The sequence below is a fragment of the Prionailurus bengalensis genome, chromosome C1 (assembly GCF_016509475.1).
Source record: "Prionailurus bengalensis isolate Pbe53 chromosome C1, Fcat_Pben_1.1_paternal_pri, whole genome shotgun sequence".
Classification (NCBI taxonomy): Eukaryota; Metazoa; Chordata; class Mammalia; order Carnivora; family Felidae; genus Prionailurus; species Prionailurus bengalensis.
In genome coordinates, this window is record NC_057345.1 from 80,047,402 (window position 1) to 80,070,374 (window position 22,973).

A 22,973-nucleotide genomic window follows, 5' to 3' on the forward strand; every position below is an offset into this window, starting at 1 on the left:
CTTTGATACAACACTGATCTGCTAGGATAGTTAATAACAGGTCATGCTATTAACTCTGCTTCTTGGAAGCTATTAATTGGAAGCATTCCTTCTTCACTTTTAAAACTAGAAACCTTTCTTCCTCATTTTAGCTTATGTAATAATGAGAAGACCTGCATCTTACATTTTAATTGGTCAGATGCTTGGGGAACAGCTATTTAGAATGCATTTTTTGTTTCAGTCCTTACTGAAAACTTCTAATAAAATGTCCTAGGTTGTTACTCTGAACGGTAGTTGTCTGTAATGGAGAAACTGAATGGAAAAAGTACCTATACATACCTCAGAAATGGTATTAACATTTTTTTTTCATTTGTTTTCTTGTAACTTACTGTTTCTAAAAGTGGGAATCCCATAAATTTATCCCAGTTACTCAAGTTTTTATTAAACTTTTCTATATAGCTCTCAACCCCCCCCCCCCCCCCCGCCTTTTCTTTTTAAAACTGCCATGGATCCTTGACAGCCAAGTATGGCCTCTCATCAGACATCCTTGTTATGGGGACCCATGAGACAGTTTCTCAGGTCTTAATAATAAGGAATAAATGTTTCTCTAAAGCAGTTTTTATATCAATACTGCACGTAGGACTGATTTTTGTTAGACATTAGGAAGCTCAGGCCCCACCTTTACCAACTGTTACACTTGGTTTTACAGAACTGTTTACTGACTTCACCCTGGCTTCATCTGATTTCTACCATCCTCCTTTTCTGTTCCCTCATTTCCTCACTTAAACCTGTGCAACAAGGTAGGGCGTTTTAGAAATCTTTCAAGGTCTTACAATGTGTTGATGTCCCTTTTATCAGCACACTCTACCATACTGGCACTTTGTATGTTTTATAATGCTTTTCAGCTGAGGCGTCAAGCCACTTTCTCAGTCATTAAGCCTTAGTTCAGGTGAACCAAATTCAGGGACACAAGCCAAAATCACCAAAACCTACTTCTCTATAGAACTGCTTTGCTTAAAAACAAAGGACAAATACATCCATTATTCAAATATACAGATATTTGTAGGTTATTTGTAGATTTTCTTCTGACCTTTACTATAATTATACTTAGATATCTTTCTTTAGTTTTGAAGGTTTAAAATAAATTTAAGATCATATTTGAGATGAAACTATAACATATAAATGTTAATAGAGCTACCTTTAAATGATTTTTAGTTGAATTGTTTATTCCACTGAATAAGTTTTGTTAATTGTTAAAAACTCTTCTTTTTGTTCCAAGTTATTTAAGTGGCTCCACAAAAATACATATAATGAAGTAATATTAAAAATGAATCCATGGGGACAGAACAAAAGAGAGCATGTTAAAATGTAACTAAAAGTAAACCCTCAGAACACCTCTATGGTGGCTTACGGACTGACTGAGCTGGACTCGGCACTTAGGCTCAATTCTCTTTCCTCACCACTGCCTCCTAACCTAGAGAGCTCGAATGCTTTTTTTGTGTGGCAAAGATCAGAGGTCACTAATCTTGTTTTCCTTGTAATATGCACTGGACATCACAAATATTTGTCATAGCTGCAGTTTTCAAATACCAAATATTCAACCCATCATGGCATTCATGAGTCAGAAACCATAACGAAAATCATACAGTAGATAAGAAGTTGATATACACCATGACCCTGAGAAAAGCTGGGTAAGTCCTCAACCCTCTGTGCACAGAGACATCATACTGAATGATTATAACAATTTTGAGTCTTCTTACAGCATAGTAGCATGCATGAGTTGAAGTAATGTTCTGAGAACAGCGACTCCTTCTGGAAGAATCTGTGAAGGGTAATCTAACTTACTTCTTGTTTTGATTATTCAATGCTCTCATAGTGGGGTCCTTATTTTACCCAGTGGGAGGCAAAACTTAATATTCTTGGAATAAAAATTTTTCTGTAAAAGAGAACAGATGCAGATACTTGCCTAACTCCACCTATGAATGCCACTGTCAGTTCTAATACTAGGTTGGTTATGATCCCAAGCAATAAACACAAAATACGAGATTTTATATTTACTGAAATCCCAAGGAAGCAGTTTGCTGGAAAAATAGAGGTTCCATAAATGATGACATTAAAAGGAAGAACCCACAAAGAAGCATTATAAGAAATGGCCAACACGCCTTGGGTACCACAGGTAGGTTAGTCAGGATGCATACTTCTGCCATTGGAGAAGGAGATAAACCCAACCACTTTAAAATTATTCCTGGCCAAATTAAAATTATACTGATTTAATCCTAGTTCACCTGAAACACAACACTCAATCTAGATAAAATTAATCTTTCCTCCCGTTTTAGTTGCTAGGGAAAGAAAACAGTTCTCCTGTGTCTTCTACCTTTAACCCAAACTTTCTCAGAAGTCTTTGTTACCTTTTTAAGACTTTTTTATAATTTCATGTAGCTTTTCAGTCATACTGCTCCAAAAATACTTTGGTTCCAACTATGACTTTTATACTTGAAACAACTGTAGCTTCACCAATTTTCTGGAGCTAAACTTGGAAATGGGCATTTCCTGTCTACACACACACACACACACCCCCCTACATGTGAATCACGGTATTGTTTAGCTTTATTATAGAATTTTAAAGTTTTTTGTATATGTTAACAAACTTTATACTTTCTAAATGTTTTTTAATTCAATTTTCTTTAAATAACTAAGTGTCGAAAACTTTACAAAAATGTTAATCATCTTAAAATGGTTGATGTTTTCCTTTTTCTCCCTCAAAGGGTCTAAGGATGGGTGGGTCTTTTGTTTTTTTAAAAAAAATTTTTTTTTCAACGTTTATTTTTATTTTTGGGACAGAGAGAGACAGAGCATGAACGGGCAAGGGGCAGAGAGAGGGAGACACAGAATCGGAAACAGGCTCCAGGCTCTGAGCCATCAGCCCAGAGCCCGACGCGGGGCTCGAACTCACGGACCGCGAGATCGTGACCTGGCTGAAGTCAGACGCTTAACCGACTGCGCCACCCAGGCGCCCCTGGGTGGGTCTTTTGTAGACACGCTTGTTTTTATCCTAAGGGGTATGTGATTGATTCTCCCTCAAGTCAACTTCTTTCAGACAGGGCCAGTCTATATTAATTTGTGTGATGGTGTTCTCAAAAACATCTTGAGTAAACAAAGAGATGTAAAATACGTGGCTTGCTCGGTGAATCTCAATTGCGAAATTTCTTCTTCTTTCGAAACTTCTTTCCTGCTGCATTTGCTGCTTTTTCAGCCATGATCTCTGAGTACTTCCTTCGGTTATATCTAAAAAGAAAACCAAACCTTTAAGTTCTAAAGTATCACATTAGAAGTTAAGGTAATGGTGGTTGTATAACTTCTAACCCTCAAAACATTTTTTGCATTATCACTGTTTAATCACATTTGTACTAAGTTGCACCATGTGGAGCTGTACCTGGAGGTGGGAGACTGGGCAGTGAACAAGACAGCCACATTCCCTACCTTCATAGAGCCTGCAGTCCATTGAGGAAAAAATGGCAACTGTAAGGGAGGGCTCTTGAAAACTTTGAGCCACTGGACACCCATGCACTATATCCAGTTATCAGATGGTATCAAATGCTTTAAACATTTTTTGTAGGATGAAAATGTAAAAATAGACTAATGCAGAAGCAGGTATGAGGCTCTATCTATCTTTAAGCCAGACATTAAAGAGATCTGCACTAAATTATTTTTGTTTTGTTCATGAAAATATTTGTTTTTGTTAATGTGTAATGGGATATTATTTTAAAAGGAATTAATAAATATTTTTGAAGTTTCTTAATTTTAATTGCCATTATGGCAAATATTAATAAAATGTAGTACACAAAAGTTCAAAAGAAGGGCTTATCAGTACAGTTAATTAGGAAAAAGTAAAAATTCTCTAACCTGTAAAATTAGCCAGAAAGTTCTAGACCACTTTCACTGTTACATAAATCTGTTATTACTAAAGCTGAGGATTAGCTAATACTCTCTTTAAAACAGAAGCTATTTAACAGTTTTAAGAAAGGCAGAGGGGAGGGGCACCTGGGTGACTCAGTTGGATGTGTGACTCTTGCTTTTGGATCAGGTCATGATCTCATGGTTCATGAGTTGGGAGTTGGAGCCCCGTGTCCGGCTCTGTGCTGACAGAGTGGAGCCTGCTTGGGATTTTCGGTCTCCCTCTCTCTCTCTGCCCCTCCCCTGTGCACAGGCTCTCTCAAAAATAAACATTTAAAAAATAAAACAGAAGCTATTGAAGCCCATTACAATAGTACAGCTCACTCAATCCCACAAGAAGTCAGCACCACAATTTACACACATTCTAACAAATGTAAGATTACATTAAAAATGAAACAAAATCAAATGTGTTCAAACTTCAGTGACATTAAAGTAATATAGACTGCTATACACATGGGATGCTACATATGAATCCAATGATGACCCCAAATCTAAAACCGTAATAGATACACAAAAAATAAAGAGAAAGGAATCCAAGCATAATACTAAAGAAAGCCATCAAACCGTAAGGGAAGAGAGCAAGAGAAGAAAGATCAGAGAAAAACTATAAAAACAACCAGAAAACAATTAAAATGGAAATAATTACAACCTATCAGCAATTACTTTAAATGTAAATGGCCTCAATGTTCCAATCAAAAGACACAGGGTGAATGACTGAATAAAAAAGGAAGACTCCTCTATATACTTCCTACAAGAGACTCACTTCAGCCTGAAAGTGAAGGAATGGAAAGAGATATTCCGTGCAAATGAAGTGGGATGGGGGGTGGGGGGGACAGGGTAGCAATACTTGTATCAGATGAAATAGACTAAAAATAAAGGCTGTTGCAAGAGACACAGAATGGCATTATATAATAAAGGGATCCAATAACAGGATATAACTATTGTAATTTCTATGCATTCAATATAGAAGCCCCTAAATAGATAAAGCAAAAACTAACAGACATAAAGGGAGAAACTGACAGTAATACAATAATTGTAGGGAACTTTAACACCCCATTTACACCAACAGATAGATCATCCAGACAGAAAATCAAGGAGAAAACAATGGCTTTAAACAACATGCTGGATCAGATGGACCTAACAGAACGGTCCATCCCAGGAACAACAGAATACACATTCTTTTCTTTTTTCTTAATACATAATTTATTGATATGCTTTTCTTTATTTACTTTTTAATGTTCACTTATTTTTAAGAGAGAGAGAGAGAGAGAGAGAGAGCCAGAGCATGAGTGGGGGAGGGGCAGAAAGCGAGGGAGACACAGAATCAGAAGCAGGCTCCAGGCTCTGAGCTGTTAGCTCAGAGACCGATGCGGGGCTTGAACTCACAGACCATGAGATCATGACCTAGGCTGAAATCGGACACTCAACTGACTAAGCCACCTAGATGCCCCATGAATACACATTCTTTTCAAGTGGAACAGTGCACATTCTCCAGGATAGGTCACGTGCTAGCTCATAAAACAAGTCTCAATAAATTTAAGACTGAAATCTTACCAAGCATCTTTTCTAAAGATAATGATGTGAAACAAAATGAATTATAAGAAAACAAACATGGAAGCTAAACAACATGCTACTAAACAACCAATGGGTCAATGAAGAAATCAAAGAGGAAAAAAATACATGAAGACAAATAAAAAATGAAAATGGTCAAAAATCTTTGGGACACAGCAAAAGCAGTTATGAGGCAACTTTATTGTGATAAAGGCCTACCTCAAGAAAGAAATACTTCAAACAATGTAACCTTACACCTATAGGAACTAGGAAAGAACAAATGAAGACCAAAGTTAGTAGGATGGAAATAAAGATCAGAATGGAAATAAATGAAACAGAGACTAAAAAACAAAAAAAAGCCAGACTCGTCAAGAAAAGAGAACTCAAAATCAGAAATGAAGGAGAATTAATAGATACCACAGAAATACAAAGAATTATAAGAGAATACTAAAATTAAAAAAGTATATGCCAACAAATTGTGGACAACCAAAAAAAAAAAAAAGATAAACTGCTAGAAACATAAAATCTTCCATAACTGAATCAGAAATAGGAAATTTGAACAGACCTATTACTAGTAACAAAACTGAAACAGTACTCCAGACTCTCAACAAAGTTCAAGATCAGATGGATTCACAGCTGAATACTATCAAACATTTAAAGAACAGTTAACATCTATTCTTCTCAAACTATTGCAAAAAATAGAAAAGGAAGGAAAAACTTCCAAATTCAATCTGTAAGGCATATTCCTGATACTGAAGCCAGACAAAGACACCACAAAAACAAAAAAAACCCCCAAACACTACAGGTCAGTATGCCTCACGAACAGAGATGTAAAAATCCTCAACAAAATATTAGCAAACCAAATCCAACAATGTTAAAAAAAATCATTTACCACCATCAAATGGGATTTAATCCTCAGATTCAAGGGCAGTACAATATTTGCAAATCAATGTGGTGCATTAGTAGGAAAAAGGATAAAAACCACACGATCATCTCAGTAGGTGACCAAATACAACATCCATTTATGATTTAAAAACTCTCAACAAAGTGGGTTTAGAGGAAACCTACCTCAACAAAAGAAAGGCCATATATGAAAAACTCACAACTAACATCATACTCAATGGAGAAAAACTTTAAGAGCTTTCCTTCTAAGATTAGGAACAAAACAAGGATGTCCACTCTCACTAGTTTTATTCAATATAGTACCAGAAGTCCTAGCTGCAGCAATTACAGAAAAGAAATACAAGGTATCCAAATTGGTAAGGAAAAAGTAAAACTGTCACTACTTAGATGACCTGACATACATATAGAAAACCCTAGACACTAACAAAACACTAACAAAGTGTTTAACCCTAGACACTAACAAAACACTAACAAAGACACTAACAAAAAATAATCAGAATAAATTCAGTAAAGCTGTAGAATACAAAATTAATATGGAAGTTGCATTTCTGAACGCAAATAATGAAGTAGCAAAAAGAGAAGAAAACAATCCCATTTACAATTGTACCAGAAAGAAAATACCTAGGATTAAATGTAACCAAGGAGATTGAAACAACCTATATGCTGAAAGCTTTAAGACACTGATGAAAAGAACTGAAGACAACACAAATGGAAAGATGTATCACACTCATGTACTGGAAGAATTAATATTTGTAAAATGTCCATAGCACCCAACATAATATGCAGAATCAGTACAATCCCTGTTAAAATACCAATAGCATTTCTTGAAGAGCTAGAACAAATAAACCTAGAATTTGTATGGAACCACAAAAGACATCAAATAGCCAAGGCTATCTTTAGAAAGAAGAACAAAGCTGGAGGTATCATAATCCCAGATTTCAAGATACACTACAAAGCTATAGTAATCAAAACAGTAAGATACTGACACAAAAACAGACACAGAGATCAATGGAAGAGAATAGGGAACCCAGAAAATAAACACACACTTACACGGTCAGTTAATCTAGGACAAAGGAGGCAAGAATATACAATGGAGAAAAAATCTTTTTAATAATTGGGAAACCTGGACAGCTACATGCAAAAGAATGAAACTAGTCCACTTTGTTATTCCATACACAAAAATAAACTCAAAATGGATTAAAGAACTAAATATGAGACCTAAAACCATAAAACTCCTAGAAGAAAACATAGACAGTAATACCTTAGGACATAAGTCTTAGCAACATATTTATGGATAGGTCTTCTCAGGCAAGGGAAAACAAAAGCAAGAATAAACAAGTGGGACTACACCCAAATAAAAAACTTTTGCAAAGCAAAGGAAACCAACAAAACAAAAAGAGACAACCTACTGAATGGAAGATTTATGTGGAAATGGTATCTGATAAGGAGTTAGTATTCAAAATATGTAACTTCCACAATTCAGACCAAAAAAACCAATCTATTAAAAAATGGCCAAAGGGACCATAACATTTTCCCAAAGAAGACATACAGAAGGGCAATACACATGAAAAGATGCTCAATGTCACTAATTACCAGGCAAAATCAAATCAAAACCACAGTGAGACATCATATCACACCAGTCAGATTGGCTAGTATCAAAAATACAAGAAGCAACAAATGTTGGCAAGGATTTGGAGAAAAGGGAACCTTCGTGCACTGTTGGTAGGAATAGAAATTGGTGCAACCCCTGTTGAGAACACCATGGAGGTACCTCAAAACATTTAAAATAGAAATACCACATGACTCAGTAATTCCACTAGCGGGTATTTACCCAAATAAAACCTCAAACTTGGAAAGATATATGTACCCCTATATTTATTGCAACATTATTTACAATAGCCAAGATATGGAAGCAACCCAAGTGTTCCAAGGACAGATGATGAATAAAGATGGTGTTAGACACAGACACACAGACACATAATGGAATATTATTGAGCTACATAAAAGAATGAAATCTTGCCATTCATGACAACATGGATAGACCTAGAGGATACTATGCTGAATGCAATAAGTCAAAGAGAAAGACGAACACTGTAGGATTTCACTTACATGTGCAATCTAACAAACAAAAAACAGACTCTCAAATACGAGTCAGAATGGCTATTATCAAAAAGAAGTAACAAGTGTTGGTGAGGATATAGAGAAAAGGGAACCCTTGGGCTTGGTTGGTGGGATGTAATTTGGTGCAACCACTATGGAAAACAGTATGGGGGTTCCTCAGAGAGAGGCAGATAATAAACTGATGGTTGCCAAAGGGAGGCTGGTGGGGGAATGGGTGAAGTAGGTAAAGAGGATAAAGAGGCACAGACTTCCAGTTGTAAAATAAGTCATGGAGATGAAAAGCACAGCAGAGAATATAGTCAAAATTACAAAAATGTTGTATGGTGAGATGATAACTACACTTACAGTGATGAGCATTTTGTAATGTACAGAATTGTCAAATCACTACGTTGTACACCTGAAACTAATAAAACACTGTATATCAACTATATCTCAACAAAACCAAAAACCACATGCGACGCTGAAAATCACATTTCCTTCTGTATATCACACTTACTTCTTCTGTTCCAAGACATTCCTACTAATGGAACATATGACACATTAAAAATGTTAAGTTCCCTATCCTAAAGTATTCAGAGGCCAGAAACCTCTTAAGGAGAATGTTGTAGAAAGAATTAAAACATTCCATGGGCTAGTAGAGTGTTTCACATAGTGTGATACATAAATTTAGGTGATAGACAATATTCACTTAAAGCAATGTATTTATCTTCAGGTACATTACAAAAATTATAAGCCAACTAACCCATTTATAGTAGGCAATATAAAGTTTCCTTTTATTTTTTTCTTAAAAAATTTTAAGTTTATTTATTCTGAGAGAGAGAGAGAGCGCGTGCGCACGTGAGCGAGTGCATGCCAGCAGGGGAGGGGCAGAAAGAAAATCCTAAGCAGGTGCCAGTGTCAGCGCAGAGCCTGATGTGGGGCTTTCATGAACTGTGAGATCATGACCTGAGCCGAAGTCAAGAGCTGGATGCTTAACCGACTGTGCACCCAGGGGCCCCTAAAGTTTCCCTTTAAAATAAAAGCAGGCAACATACAGATGATGCAAACATGAAAATGGTACTCAGTGACTGAAGTATGGGAACAATGAACTGTAAGACTACCTCTAACCTGCAATTTTATGAGTTTCATTCTACGAAATTTCTAGTTTACTGCCATCTTCCTCATGCTATTACTTTTTAGTGAAAGCACTATCAACACTGCTGTGATTTCTGAGATTGCTAGCATCGAGATTACAAAATACAGGACAATTTTTAACCAGAACATATGGATCACACTTAGTAAGCAAAGAATCAGCTTGCACCACACCTCTGTGGGGATGGAGAGAAAACGACAGGCTTGAGATAGAATAGGAGAGACAGTCTGAATGTGGGATTAAAGGAAGTGCTAACCGATGGATGGTGATGCTGTTCAGTCATGAGGTACAGAGCACTGGGAAAGGATTAGACTGTATTGCAAGGGTGGGGTCAGGAAAGACCAAGTTAGCCCTTAGAGGTGTTTGTGAGATATCCACTGGATGCTCCTGAGGCAGCAGATGGCTATGTGGGTATGGACTCAAGAGAGATCCGGACTACACATAATACATTTGGAAGCCAGCAGTATATAAATTATAACTGACGCCCTATGGGGGATGAAACTCCCAAGGAGAGAGTAGTGAGAAAAGAGCATTGCTTATTTCTAAAATTTTTACCATTACCAGACTAATTAGGTTATGTAACACTTGGGTTAAATTTGTTTTCCATGCTGACAAAGTTTTTAAAACCCTTTGACAGACCTTTTCACTTTTGCTATTAAACCAATCTGGAAGTTCAACAAGGGTTTCTGTATGAGGTGTGCTTTTAAATCTCCTAGAATACACACATAGATGCTTTAAGGACATTTAAACATACTCCCAATTGCTCCCATCTTAAAAAAATCCTCCAACTCCACTTCCACTTCACAAACTTCAAAGAATTGTCTACACGTCTCCCAACTGTCTCCAATCCAGTTTCCTCCCCATCACTCCCCTAAAACTCCTGGCAAGAATGCTGTGACCCCCACGTAAATCCAAAGGAAGTTTTTAGTTCTTATTTGATCTCTCCGCAGCATTTATTCCTGTTAACCATTCCCTCCAGTTTATATCTGCTTGTAACACTCTCTTGCCTGACTGCTATGACACTATGCCATCCTGGTTGTCTTAATGTCCGTTGGCCATTCTTTCCCAGTCTCCTTCACAGGTTCAGTCTCCTCTAGCCAAATATTTACGAGCTTCCATGTAAAGCAGTAGTTCTAAACTGGGAACTGCTTATGCCCCACAGGGGACATCTGAAAATGTCAGTAGTCATTTCTGTCACATTTTGGGAATGGAGTGCTACTGACTTATAGTGGGCAGACACCAGGGATGCTGTTAAACATTCTATAATGCACAGGACAGTTCCCCCTAATAAACAGTTATCTCATCCAAAATGTAAATAGTGCTGCCATGCTAAAGCATTTAAAAATTACCTGAAATTTAAAAGTTTATGTATGTTCGAAAGGAAAGCATATATAATTCAAAATGAAACATAAATTCCTTTACCTTCTGAACTCAGAATCAGCCAGCAGTTCTTCCACAATAGTTCTCTTCCTTTGTTTTTTGGGAATTCGGGAATGGTAGAAGTCAGCTGGATTGTCAACAATGGTTCCAATCTATGAGCAAATGATTGAAACAAGTCATGTAATACTTGAATGCTAAGTTGCCTTCATATTTCAGGGTAGCTCTAACAAACTGTATTTATAGAAAGGAAAGGAAAACCCAATTTAAATTGAACTGATATTAAAGTTAGTTTTGCCATTTTTTTAAAGCAAAAAGAAGCCACTTATTCAATTGGCATTGGGTCCTACTAATGACATTTCAATAGAATTTATAGTAAAGTCAAAAATCCTTTTATGTAATTTAGTGCTAGGCAGTACAGCAAACTCTTGATGAACAGTGTAACTAGAAAAGTGGGACAGAGAATTTAAATTCTTTTACGTTTTAGTTTCTCAATATAACTGACACATAAATTCTACTACACACTTATTTGATCTCATACGTTATCATAAATGCTACCTTCTTAGTAACCACTCTGTTCATACATTCAACCAAATAAAACTTACAGTGTCTACTATGTGCCAAATACTGTGCTAAGTGTTTGGGAAACAAAGACAACATCTGGCTCCTGCCAGCAAAGAGCCCAGTCTTAAGGAAAATCCATAGACAAGTAACTAAAAGATTAAAGCATAACATATTATGCTGAACAAAACACTGCAGATGCCATGAAAAGATAAGTGACCACTTCCACCTAATGGAAGTCAGCGTTTCACAAGGATGACATTTTAGCTTAGATTCGTATGGGCAAAATTTCACCAAGCAAACATAGCAGAGCTAAGTACATCATGCAAAGTCGGAATGCCAAGACCAGTTTGTGTATATTATGAAAAGACAGTGGCTGAGTGTGTTGGAGCTTAAGAGGGCTATGTGACAAAACAAGGGCTAGTTAGCCAGTTGGAGTGCAGACTATATAGACTCTACCCTCTGTGTCATAAAGAAACATCGAAGGTATCATTGCATGATACCTGTGATATCACTGAGCAGAGGTGTATCATGAGCAGACTGCCTTTTTTTTTTTTTTTTTTTTTGTAAAGAATAGATGACTGGCTACAATGTAAAGGATAGACTATAAGGGAGAGCAGACCTGGAGGAGAAGGACTACTATAGTAATTCAGATGACTGACAAGTAAGGTAATCAACAAGAACAGAATAAAGTTGACAGCTACCAGAGGGTGAATCAACTGGATTTTCATCTGCAAACACTTTGAAAACCAACTTTTAACTTATTTTCAGCATTTGCCTGGAGATGACCCTCTACCTGGAGAAGTGGAGTTTGGTGCAAATGATTCCCTATGTCCTCCTCCATCCTGTAAGGATTCTTGCTGTTAGGCTAATATTATTTATACACGATACACCCAACTTAGAGGTTCCGTAACTTTTAGAGGTATGACCTGGCAACTTAGTTACCATTTGCAATACCTTCTCTCTATAGAGAACGCCATTACAAGTTGGTGGCCAACTGGGTTCCGGCCATTATTACACAGCCTAAGCAGATGTGTGTCATAAATATTCATCTGTGTTAAGAGTAAACAGAAAGAACACTATAGTGCTCTCCAAACTAAAATCCACAGAACATCACTACCACCATTGTTGTTTCATACCTGGAAATACTTGGGGAAGCCATCCCTATCATTTTTCTTGTAAAACCTTTTTGGGTCCATGCTAGCTCTCATCTTCAGTGCTTTGAGATCATTTTTAAGTTCATCTGTCAATTCTGGAGCTTTCATACCAAACCAGCCATCACCCGCTGATTTTTGTCGTTCTTTCTGAAATTCAGATTTCAAGAACAATTAAACCGAAAATTCTGACCTTAATAAGCAGTGTATAAACTATACCTCATTCCCTCCAAAATTATATATAGAGAATTTCATGAATTAAAAACAAAAGAGGTTACTTTACAGAATATATTAGTCCTCAGATTCACCTTTCATAAAAGAAATTGAATCACAAGTGTTTACTTTGGTAAATTAGGCACAGTATTATCAGTTTCATAAATGAGGGTTCCTTAAAATTTATTTTGTGTCTTAGTAAGAATTGCTGATTTGCCGGAGAATAACCCACACCTTTAATCTTTATTCTGTAATCTGGCCTACACAAGAGATAGTGTATAAAAACATTTTCACTTCTGGAGCTTGTATGTTAACATTAACATTTTTATTCAGTCACCCAGGTGTCTCAAAGTCACTTAGTCTGACCAGTCCAGAAATTTATGTTATTTCTAAAATTAAAAAAAAAAAAAAGGATTCTATTCTTTGAGAAACTCCCAGCAAGTTATTTACCTAATTTTATTTTTCATTCATACAACATTATGGAGTGTCTACTACATGCCCGTAATGCTCCACCTTAGTGCTGAGACATTACCAGGGGAACACCCTCAAATTTCCTTCAAGCTCCCTTGATAACTTTACCCTTATTAGTTGAAATGGCAGATGGAAACAATCCCCTATTTTTACAAAAGAAACTAGTTTGTTAGGGATGCCTGGGTGGCTTAGTCGGTTGAGCATCTGATTTTACCTCAGGTCATGATCTCACAGCTTGTGAGTTTGAGCCCTGTGTCGGGCCCTGCGCTGACAGCTCAGATACCTGCTTCAGATTCCGTCTCCATCTCTCTCTGCACCTCCCCTCTGTTCGTGCACTCTCTCTCTCTCTCTCTCTCTCTCTAATATAAACTTTAAAAAAAATAAAAAGTAAATAGTTTCCTACCGTCTCAGTGGGCAGACTACAGAGACCTGGGTTTTTTTTTTACATTAAGTTCCCTACGACAGCTTACAACAGAGCTCTTAACTCTTTGTGAACAGTACCTATAAACCAAAGGTGTGGACAGTAACCTTATATGCTGGCTGTCTAAGGAAGGGGAAAAAATTTTCACCAAGTGAAAATCTATATAAAACGCGTTTATGAAACTGTATTTTATGGGCCCTTAAATTTTTGTGACAACTTTCTTTGCAAATACATTTTTTTTTAAGATTTTACTTTTCTTACATAATCTCTACACCCATCAGGGGGCTAGAACTCACAACCCTGAGATCAAGAGTCACGTGCTTTACAGACTGAGCCAGCCAGGTGCCCCCAAAATACATATCTTTAAGTTACACAACCATGGTGTATAAGCTGAATATATATAGTCAAACACACCTAAACATTCTAAATAATGAGAGCCACTATACTTACTCTGCGTTTTTTCTGAAGTTGATACTTTGATTCACTATATGGTGGGACACAGTAGTTTTTTTCAAAATCAGGAGTAATGATGGTTTTCTGCAAAAGCTGCAAAAATATTAAATTGGTTTTAAAAATATCAGAATATCATATAATCTTTTCCAACATCTTTTACCTTCTAAGCAAAACATCTCCCACACTGAAGACTACTCCAAATATATTAGCCCTCTTTATATACAACCATACTACTGCAAAGTTGTTTCAGTCCTTAAGTTTGTCTATTACAATAAAAATGCTTTAGAAGGCAAACTGAAGGATTATTTTAGGAAACTTCATCTTAAATTTCTTTTTCTAAACTAAATCAGCACACATCAGATTTACATTAATTTGTCTAACTTGTTTTCATGGATTTGCAACCAGCCACTTGCACCAAACTGGAAAATAAAGTCAACAGGAAAAATGCCATAACAGCTCTTGAAATCTCTGAAAAAAACAAGCAAAAAACCCCTAGCCTTTAGTAAGTTCTTTTGGTGTTGGTTAAACAGCTTCCTCTGATCTGAGGAGTTGATATTAAGTACAGTGATATAAATCTGATTAAACAACACACACTTTTTTATATCAACGAAATCATCCTGTCTCGATAAATCTGCTTTGTACAATTCAACAACATATCTCAGACACTCTTTTAACATCAATTCACACATAGATCAACTTCATACTTTTTAATAGCTGTTACGCACTATAATTTTTCTTCCAATATTTAAGTGTCCATCAAACCTTTTCCCACTTAAACACTATAAACATCATCTCTACACACATATGATTATTTCTGTAAGATTCTAAGTTTTGACAGGTACTGCTAAATTGCCTTGTATTCAAGTAAGGTTAAATCCTACCAATGGTTAATCAGTGCCTTTTTCTTTACATTGCTACCAACACTAGGTATTTTTGTGTGTCGTTAGTGGTGCCTTATGGCTGTTTCCATTTGCTGTTGATCATCTTTTTGTGTATTTATTAGTTATATACAAGTCTTCTGTGGGAGATGCCTGTACTTTTGGGGGTTCTTTTTCAGAGGTTCTTCTGCATTTTTTGTTTGCATATGGTAAACAAATATTGTCATAATACTATTTATGTTACTAAAAAGTGCTTCAGGGTAATTAGTCCTCTCCCATAGTGTAAGAACTAAAGACTGCTCCTGAGCCCTCAAAATAGTTCACAGAAATATTAATTTGGTCAATAATATTTGAAAGTAATCAATTCAGAAATCCTCAATTCAGGTTCAGGCGTAGGAGTTTCTGGATAGTAGAGTAGCAGTCTAGACTTTCCTTTCACTCAGAAATGAGAGCATGACATTTATTTAGCAGATTGTTAGGAGCTTGTTGTGTATCAAGTACTATAGTGTGAGTGAGTGTGTGTGTGTGTAGAGAGAGGTTGGGGGGTGGATGCCACTGACCAGTAGTGGGTAGAGGCCAGGGATGCCGCTACATATACTAAAGTGAACGAGGCACCTTCCTACAACAAAGAGTTACTAGCACAAAAGACCAGTATTGCTGAGGCTGAGGAATCCTGTTTTAGAAATATAAAGCTAAAAGACAGGAAACTAACAATTATATGATCAATAATGAGTCAACTCTATATTGGGTGTTGCAGAAGCACAGAGGTGGTGGAAAAGACTAGAGTTGGAGAATGTCTCCCAAAGGCAGTGGTCTATGAACTCTGCACTGGCTTTGGAAAGAGCAGGACATGTTCAGGGAACACAGCATGTGAACACAGCTGAAGGAACAGAGGCACCTTGTTTTGAAGAACCACTGAAGGACTTAAACAGGAGAATTTCATGGTTAGATTTGTGTTTGTGTGTTTTTTTAAGTAAACTCTACACCCAATATGGGGCTTGTACTCACAACATGGAGATCAAGAGTGGTATACCACATATACAACTTCCAACCGAGCCAGATTTGTATTTTTAAAAAGAGAAATCTAGCACAAGTATGGAGGGTGGCTCGAAGAAAAGAATAAAGAGACCACTGCAGTAGTCTAGATGAAAAAACAAAGCCCTGCACTAGTCAATGACAGTGGGGTGAAAAGGAGGGAACAGAGGACAAGGATGTAAGAAGCGGCATCCCTTAGGCTCAGCGATTGACTGCAAAAGGAAAAGAGATTTTGGCATCATTAACCAGCACAGAGAATACTGAAGAAGGAGCTGGTTCCAGCCAGAAAGAGAAGGAGGGCTATTAGTGAGGTTGAATGCCTGAGCAAATCTGAATAAACAGTCAACAGGCACAACAGGATTTAGACACAACAGGCACAACAGACCTGAAGGGACAGCAAGGCTAGAAAATACAGATTTGGGGAAGCCATGCACGGTTGTGATGAAAGATGAGGGTTTGGGTGAGGTTGCCTACCCTGCGTTTCCTTCTGCAATTATATGTATAATTTTAGGTCTACATGCAGGTATGTATTTTTCCTGGTGGGGGGAGTGGGCACCCAGTTTTCAGATTCTCAACAGCATCCAGCATCAGATTCAACAGAATCCTGTGCTGGATTCCTACTAGGAAATTCCTAGGAAAAGAGAAGAAAACACAGCCCCTGGGATAACTGGTAGGTGCAAGAAGAGGAATGCTGATCCTGTATTGTTTTTCAAATGTCATCTTTTATAGCTAGGACTTTGAGGGGGGGAAAAAAGGAGCACAGTAGGCTAATGTGGTTTTCCTGCAAGAAAATTAGTCTCTTATCAAGGACTAATAATTTCTAGAAGTGACTGCATAGTTCTGTGAAAACCAACAGGACACTCCGTGTAACTTACCGTGTCTTTCTTTTTCTCCTTGATCTGTGTTAGGGTTCTCTTGTTTGACTGTAGTTTGTCTGCATTGAAATTAATATACAAACCACCCAACTGCTTGATACTCATACCAGGGTCTATGTTGCTGCTTGTCAGCTTCAGACTGAAAGAGAAACAATCACTTAAAGATCAAGTAATCAAATAAAAATGGAAACGGAGACTGTATTTTTATTTTTATTGTTTTTTTAAAAGTTTTTTTGAGAGAGTGTGTGAGTGAGTAGGGGAGGGGGTTGCAGAGAGAGAGGGAGAGAGAGAATCCCAAGCAGGCTCTGTGCTGTCAGTACAGAACCCAACGTGGGGCTCGAACTCACAAACCGTGAGGATCAGGACCTGAGCTGAAGTCAGATGCTTAACCGACTGAGCCACTAGGTGCCCCGAAACTATATTTTTAAAATCACCTTTTTCTTTCTCTCCTTTACTGCCAATGACCTCTCCCCCTACAAAAAAAAGAAAAATCTTACTTTTACAATGGATTCTGAAAAACTGAATACATGTTTTAAATCTAATACAACCATTTAGAAGAACATTCTAGGATGAATAATGAATGAAAAAAGTTTTTTTTGATTTCCTAGATTTTCTTAAAGATTAAGACCACATAATATGCCAATGTACTTCATAAAGGAATTTTATAAAGAAAAGAATTACAGAAAAGAAGAGATACATCTGGCAGTCTAGCTCAACTTCATACACAGGCAGTGAGTTAACAAATATACACCTGCCATCGCTAGTAACAATGAGAAAGGTTTTGAACTTCCAAGTTACCCAAACTTAAAACGTTTTCCTGGGTAACTAAGGGCATTTGGTAATGCTTCTAAATCAGTGAGTTTTAAACAGTAATGAGTATCTGTATTTTCCACTGAAGGTTTTTAAAAATATAGAAGTCATATTCCAGGATCTACCAAATTGGAATCTTCTACAGTTGGGTCTGGGTTCCTGCTATATTTATGTAATAAGAATTTCTACTTTTACATTACTGAAAGGTCCTGTTTATAAGCAAATACATTTGGACTTATAGTTACTTTCTTACCTAATTATTCATATAAACAGCAGTTGAAAGCTTTGATCAATCTCTACTGGAAAGTGAAATCACTACTGTAGTGGTTTGGCAGTGACTCTCAACCCTAAAGGTACATCAGAATTATCCTGGATGAGAGTTACTTTAAAAAATAATAAATATGCCTGCGGCTAGCCTCAGAGGTTTATTTCATTGGTTTAGAGTGAAGACTGGGCATCCATTAATGTATAGGCCCCTACCAAGGATGTCTGTATTTCCAGTGGATACATTGCCACCAGGGACCTGTGCCTAGAAAAACAAATTTAAAAGAGAAAACAAAAGAAACTAAAGAAATAGCCCCAAACATTGGTACTTTTCAATGGGTGACAGATTATAGGTGATTATTTTTCCTCCAGCTTTTCTCTATTTTTCAACTTGTCTATGATCTGCATGGATGAAAAGAAAAAAAAGTTCCTTTCCTTTCATGTTGTTCTTAACTATCATGTAGGAAAATCTTTAATAGATTTCTAATAGGTCACTGGTGGGAGAAATAGGACTAACAAAGGCACACACAGAGACCAGGGAAATGGGGGATAAAAGAGCTCTTTCGTAAAGAACCTGAGGCAGGGGCTCCTGGGTGGCTCAGTCCGGTAAGTGGCTGACTTGTGCTCAGGTCATAATCTCACAGTCTGTGAGTTCGAGCCCCACATCTGGCTCCCTGCTGTTAGGGCAGAGCCTGCTTCAGATCCTTCCCCCCCCCCACCCCCTTCCCCGCTCATGCTCTCTCTCAAAAATAAACATTAAAAGAAAGAAAAAGAACATGAGACAGTAATTTTCTCAATTCCCTTGATTTCTTTTATATTTTTATGGTAAATTAGCCACTTGAAGTATGTATCAAAAACCTACTTTTAAAAATAAAGGTAAAACTTACAGTTTAGACTTTGTGCTATTTAGTAAGTCATCTTCATCACTAAAGTCATCATCTTTATTTCTATCAAGGTCTGATGGTTCTTCACTTTTTTCATCTTCTTCCCCCTCTTCTTCCTCAGTGGCAACCTCACTTGCCTTGTCTCCCTCATCCAGGTAAAAATGTTTATCAGTACTCAGTCCGGGAGTTGTGTCGATTACAAACAATGGGTTGTCACAAGACATATTTTCTGAGTCTCCATTTAATGACTCCTTTTGACCATTATTTTCAACAAAACACACAGTGTCCTCTTCGTTCTCACTGTTTTCAGACTGCTGGCTCTCATCACTGCTGAGCACTAATAAAACAGAATCACCTTTATCCAGAGATGTGTTGAGCTCAGACTTGAACAGTTTGGTTTCGCTCTCAAAATCTATACCCCTTTCGTCATTCATGTCTTCACGGATACCTTTGACCATGCACTCTTCTTCATCACTACCACCACCAAATTCTGTCAGGTCACTTGTTTTTTTGGTGTTCTTTCTCTCTTCATTCCATCTGTCCACTTCTACCACTGCAAATGTCTGAGCTAACGATTTCATTATAGCCTTACAGTTCAGATGTGAGGACTCTGATGTAGTTTTGTTATTTTGGGGGGTTGACTGCCTCTGAGAAACTAACTGCTGAATGTCAGTGTCCTGAGGTTCAGAAAGGCTCTCCAACTGAGAATTTTTCTCATTTCTTTCTTTCTCCTCCTCTACCATTCCTTTGGATTCTTCATCTAAATTCTTACAATTCTGTTTTGTTACTTCTTTGAGAGGTACAACACTGGCCTGTTTTTCCTCTCTTAGATTAGAATGTTGACGTTTTTGCACTGCTTTTTTTCCCCCTGAATTTCTGTGGAAGGAATCATCAAAGTCATTATAAGTTTCATTACTATAGAAATTTGGCTTATTTATCTGAGAAAGAGATCTTGCAAGTAAACAAGCTGTTTGTCTGGTATCTGAATCCTCTGAATTCGTTGGCAAATTTATAATCTGCTTTTCAGTTTCTGGTACAACGTTAGTATATTTCTCCTCAGTTTGTGACTGTAATTTCTTCTGCATACTTCTTGTTGTTCTCATAGTTGTAACTTCAGAAAATGAAGAAATGTCTGAGTATGATGATTCAGCATCAGAAATAATTTCTGCATATAATTCTTGGTTTGGCTCACTTCGGGATTTAGCCTTACTTCTTCTAGTTCTTGTAGTTATTAATGTGGGCGGCACAATTCTAGAAATACCTGAGACATGTGATTCAGCTTCAGAGTCATCGTCTTCTTCAGCATGAGATTGATTTATTGGAGTTATTTTCAGCCTTTTCCTAACACTAGACACCGGGGTGCATGCAACCAAGATCTGCCGTCTCCTAGTTACTCTTAAGATGGGATCCTGGAGCTCAGACACAGAAGAACAATCTGACTCTACCTCAGAGGTCTCTCCATCAGTATACGGCTTGTTTATCTCTGGTAATGAGACTGTAGTTCCACTCTTCCTCTTTCTGCTTTTAGGAGTTCTAGGGACTGGACTTTGTTTCCTAGTGGTTTGTGATTCAGCAGTAGTTGGGTCAACAGGTGGAGATTCTTTCCTGCTTTTTGGATGTGCCTGAATTCTTTTAGCAGAATTCTGAAAGTCAGAACAAATACACTGTCATTTAGGTAGGGCTGGAATTAGGGCAAAGCGAGTGAAATACTCCTCTCAGGAGCAAATTTTAAGAGGGCACTAAAAAACTCCAGTGAGATTAATACAAAGACAACCACCACCACCCACGATTAAAGAAAAAAAAAATCAACTTAAATACTGGATCTGCCCCTGCATTTGCAGGACCCTTCCTCATAACAACGAGTACCCATGATTTTAGAAAGTAAAAATAAAAAAACACATTGGATCTGACTCTACATTTGGAGGACCCTGCCTCAGTCTTCTCCCCAAGACCTAGATCTAACTTTAGGGAACAAAACAAGTCATTGAAAATTTTCTGCACTGAGTTATCAAATGCCAAATATGCTTGGTGGACCTGCATTCCGACACACACACACAGGAGAAGAGAGAAGAAGGGTAATACTAACTCTGAGCACAGATGTGTTTAGGAACACACACACACACACACAACCAGTGGAATCAGTAGCGTCCCTTACCTTCACGTACCTAAAGGAATTAACGCTCCATTCCCTTGGCCGCACAATCAGACCAGGGGACCACTAGCGCCACTAACAGCCACCAGGCGGCGTCACGGAAGCTCTCCCCAACGCCGAAAGAAAGTGCTGAGGCCATTACCAGCTCCCCCACGTGAAAACGGTCACCTTCTTTTCACCCTCATCAGACTCGTATTTGGTTGCCGAAATTAATCCTCCTTCGTACAGTGCTAACAGGTTAAAAGGCCGCAGCCGTGCACCTGCATTACGGAGGTGTACTGCCCGAAGCAAGTTACCTGACCTCTCTGTTCCCTGCTGAGGACTGCCTTAAAAGATCACAGCGAGGACCGAAGAGGTAGCTACGGGCTTGGCAACGGGCCTGAAACAGGGCAGCGTGCGACTGGCTCGGGCCCTTCCCTCCGCTCGTCCTCACGCTGCTCCGCCGGGCCTGCGCGCCGCCCTACCACCCAAGCGCCGTTCTGCGAAGCGGCGGGCAGAAATGACGGCACGCTGCGACCCCTACCTTCTGCTGGGAGTTTTCAGCCAACGTGGCTTGGATCGTGGCCTGAGGCCGTCCGGACCTGGTTACCACCATCTTCCCGGCTCCCGGCCACTTCGGTTCCGGCGCCCCGGAAGTGCGTCAAAGAACCGACTTGCTAGCCTTTCCCGCGAGGATTCCGGAACTAGCGAGACTCTCGTGCCAGTCTCCGGCCCACGGACCTAGGGATTCCCAAGGCCACGGCTTCTAGCGTTCGCTGCGGTGTTTGCTGTGGAGGACTGATCCACCGGCCTTCTGCAGGGAGTGACCTTCGTGGCGGCGGCGGAACCCGCAGTGACCGAGGGCCCCGTGCCAGTTTCACACAAAACTGGAAAATTGCATCTTCTTTCCAACTTCATCCATCCTCTTATTTGGCAGTTCTAAACGTCTTAATGTAGTCATGGGTGTGACCGAAGGAATCATTTGCATTGTTTATAATACCTTTTTTTTTTCAACATCCTGCCCTTATTCGTACAGTTAAATATTAATAACATTGAAAGACTCTTTGAGGTAAAGATGTATTTGTTAAATGTCTCAGAAACTCGGAGACTAGTTAGGAAGCTGTGTGATCTAAAGGTGGCATGGTAACTAGTGATCGGAAATACGCAGAAAAGAAGAAATGTAAATTGTAAAGGAGAGCGATCATTTTGTTTTGTTTTGTTTTTGTTGCAGTGAAGGGAATGACCAGAATCAAAAGACGTTTCATTTTCTTTTAGGATGAAGGATGGAGACCTAGAATATATCTGAGGAGAATGGAAAAGGATTGAAGTAGGTAAACGGATATTGGAAGTGAGAAAGGATGAATGCCTCATCAAATCTATTCGTTACTGTTTTATAAGAGAAAACCAATTTCTCTTACTGTCACAAAGCATACTTAAGTGGGCACATTGCCATCTAGCTAAATAGGTCCTTTCGGTAGCTTCCCTTGCAGCCAAATGTGGCTAAATTTTGGCCAATTACATACAAATTAAGGGTTGTGTAGTTATTTAGGGACTACATGAAAAGTAGGGATTTTTCGTATAGGGACTATATGAAAAGAGAGGAGGTCCTCCCTGGACCTTTAATTCTTTAATTCATTTTTCTCCCTGGAAAGCTATATTCTCAGGTTTCATGCAGCAAGTTTGTGCCATGAGGATAAAGCCAAACTTTAGGGATGGCAGAGCAGTGAGAAAGAAAAAGTGAGTCCCTGACAACTGATGGAGCTGCCATTTCAGTCCTAAACAGCCTACTTCTAGATCTGTTTCACC

At 38.2% G+C, this 22,973-nt stretch overlaps 1 protein-coding gene across 1 annotated transcript; it reads right to left on the reverse strand.

The window, feature by feature from the left end:
- Window positions 1–3,067: 3,067 nt before the first annotated feature.
- Window positions 3,068–22,701, reverse strand: DNTTIP2 (deoxynucleotidyltransferase terminal interacting protein 2). The gene is made up of 7 exons (XM_043575606.1): window positions 21,712–22,701; window positions 19,040–20,679; window positions 17,079–17,217; window positions 14,288–14,383; window positions 12,718–12,882; window positions 11,063–11,172; window positions 3,068–3,264 (listed from the first exon to the last, which is right to left on the reverse strand). Exons 1-7 carry the CDS (start codon window positions 21,781–21,783, stop codon window positions 3,171–3,173), a joined length of 2,316 nt encoding a protein of 771 aa, XP_043431541.1. The 5' UTR covers window positions 21,784–22,701; the 3' UTR covers window positions 3,068–3,170.
- Between the last annotated feature and the right edge of the window lie 272 nt (window positions 22,702–22,973).

What these genes read in the sequence shown, in the direction of transcription:
- DNTTIP2 (XM_043575606.1), bottom strand. Translation starts at nt 21,783, where the DNA reads ATGGTGGTAACCAGGTCCGGACGGCCTCAGGCCACGATCCAAGCCACG. An exon ending in AATAGCACAAAGTCTAAACT is followed by an intron (nt 17,218 to 19,039) that starts GTAAGTTTTACC and finishes TTTCTCTTTCAG; the next exon opens with TCTGAAGCTGACAAGCAGCA. An exon ending in GCTGATTCTGAGTTCAGAAG is followed by an intron (nt 3,265 to 11,062) that starts GTAAAGGAATTT and finishes TTTTCTTTTTAG; the next exon opens with ATATAACCGAAGGAAGTACT.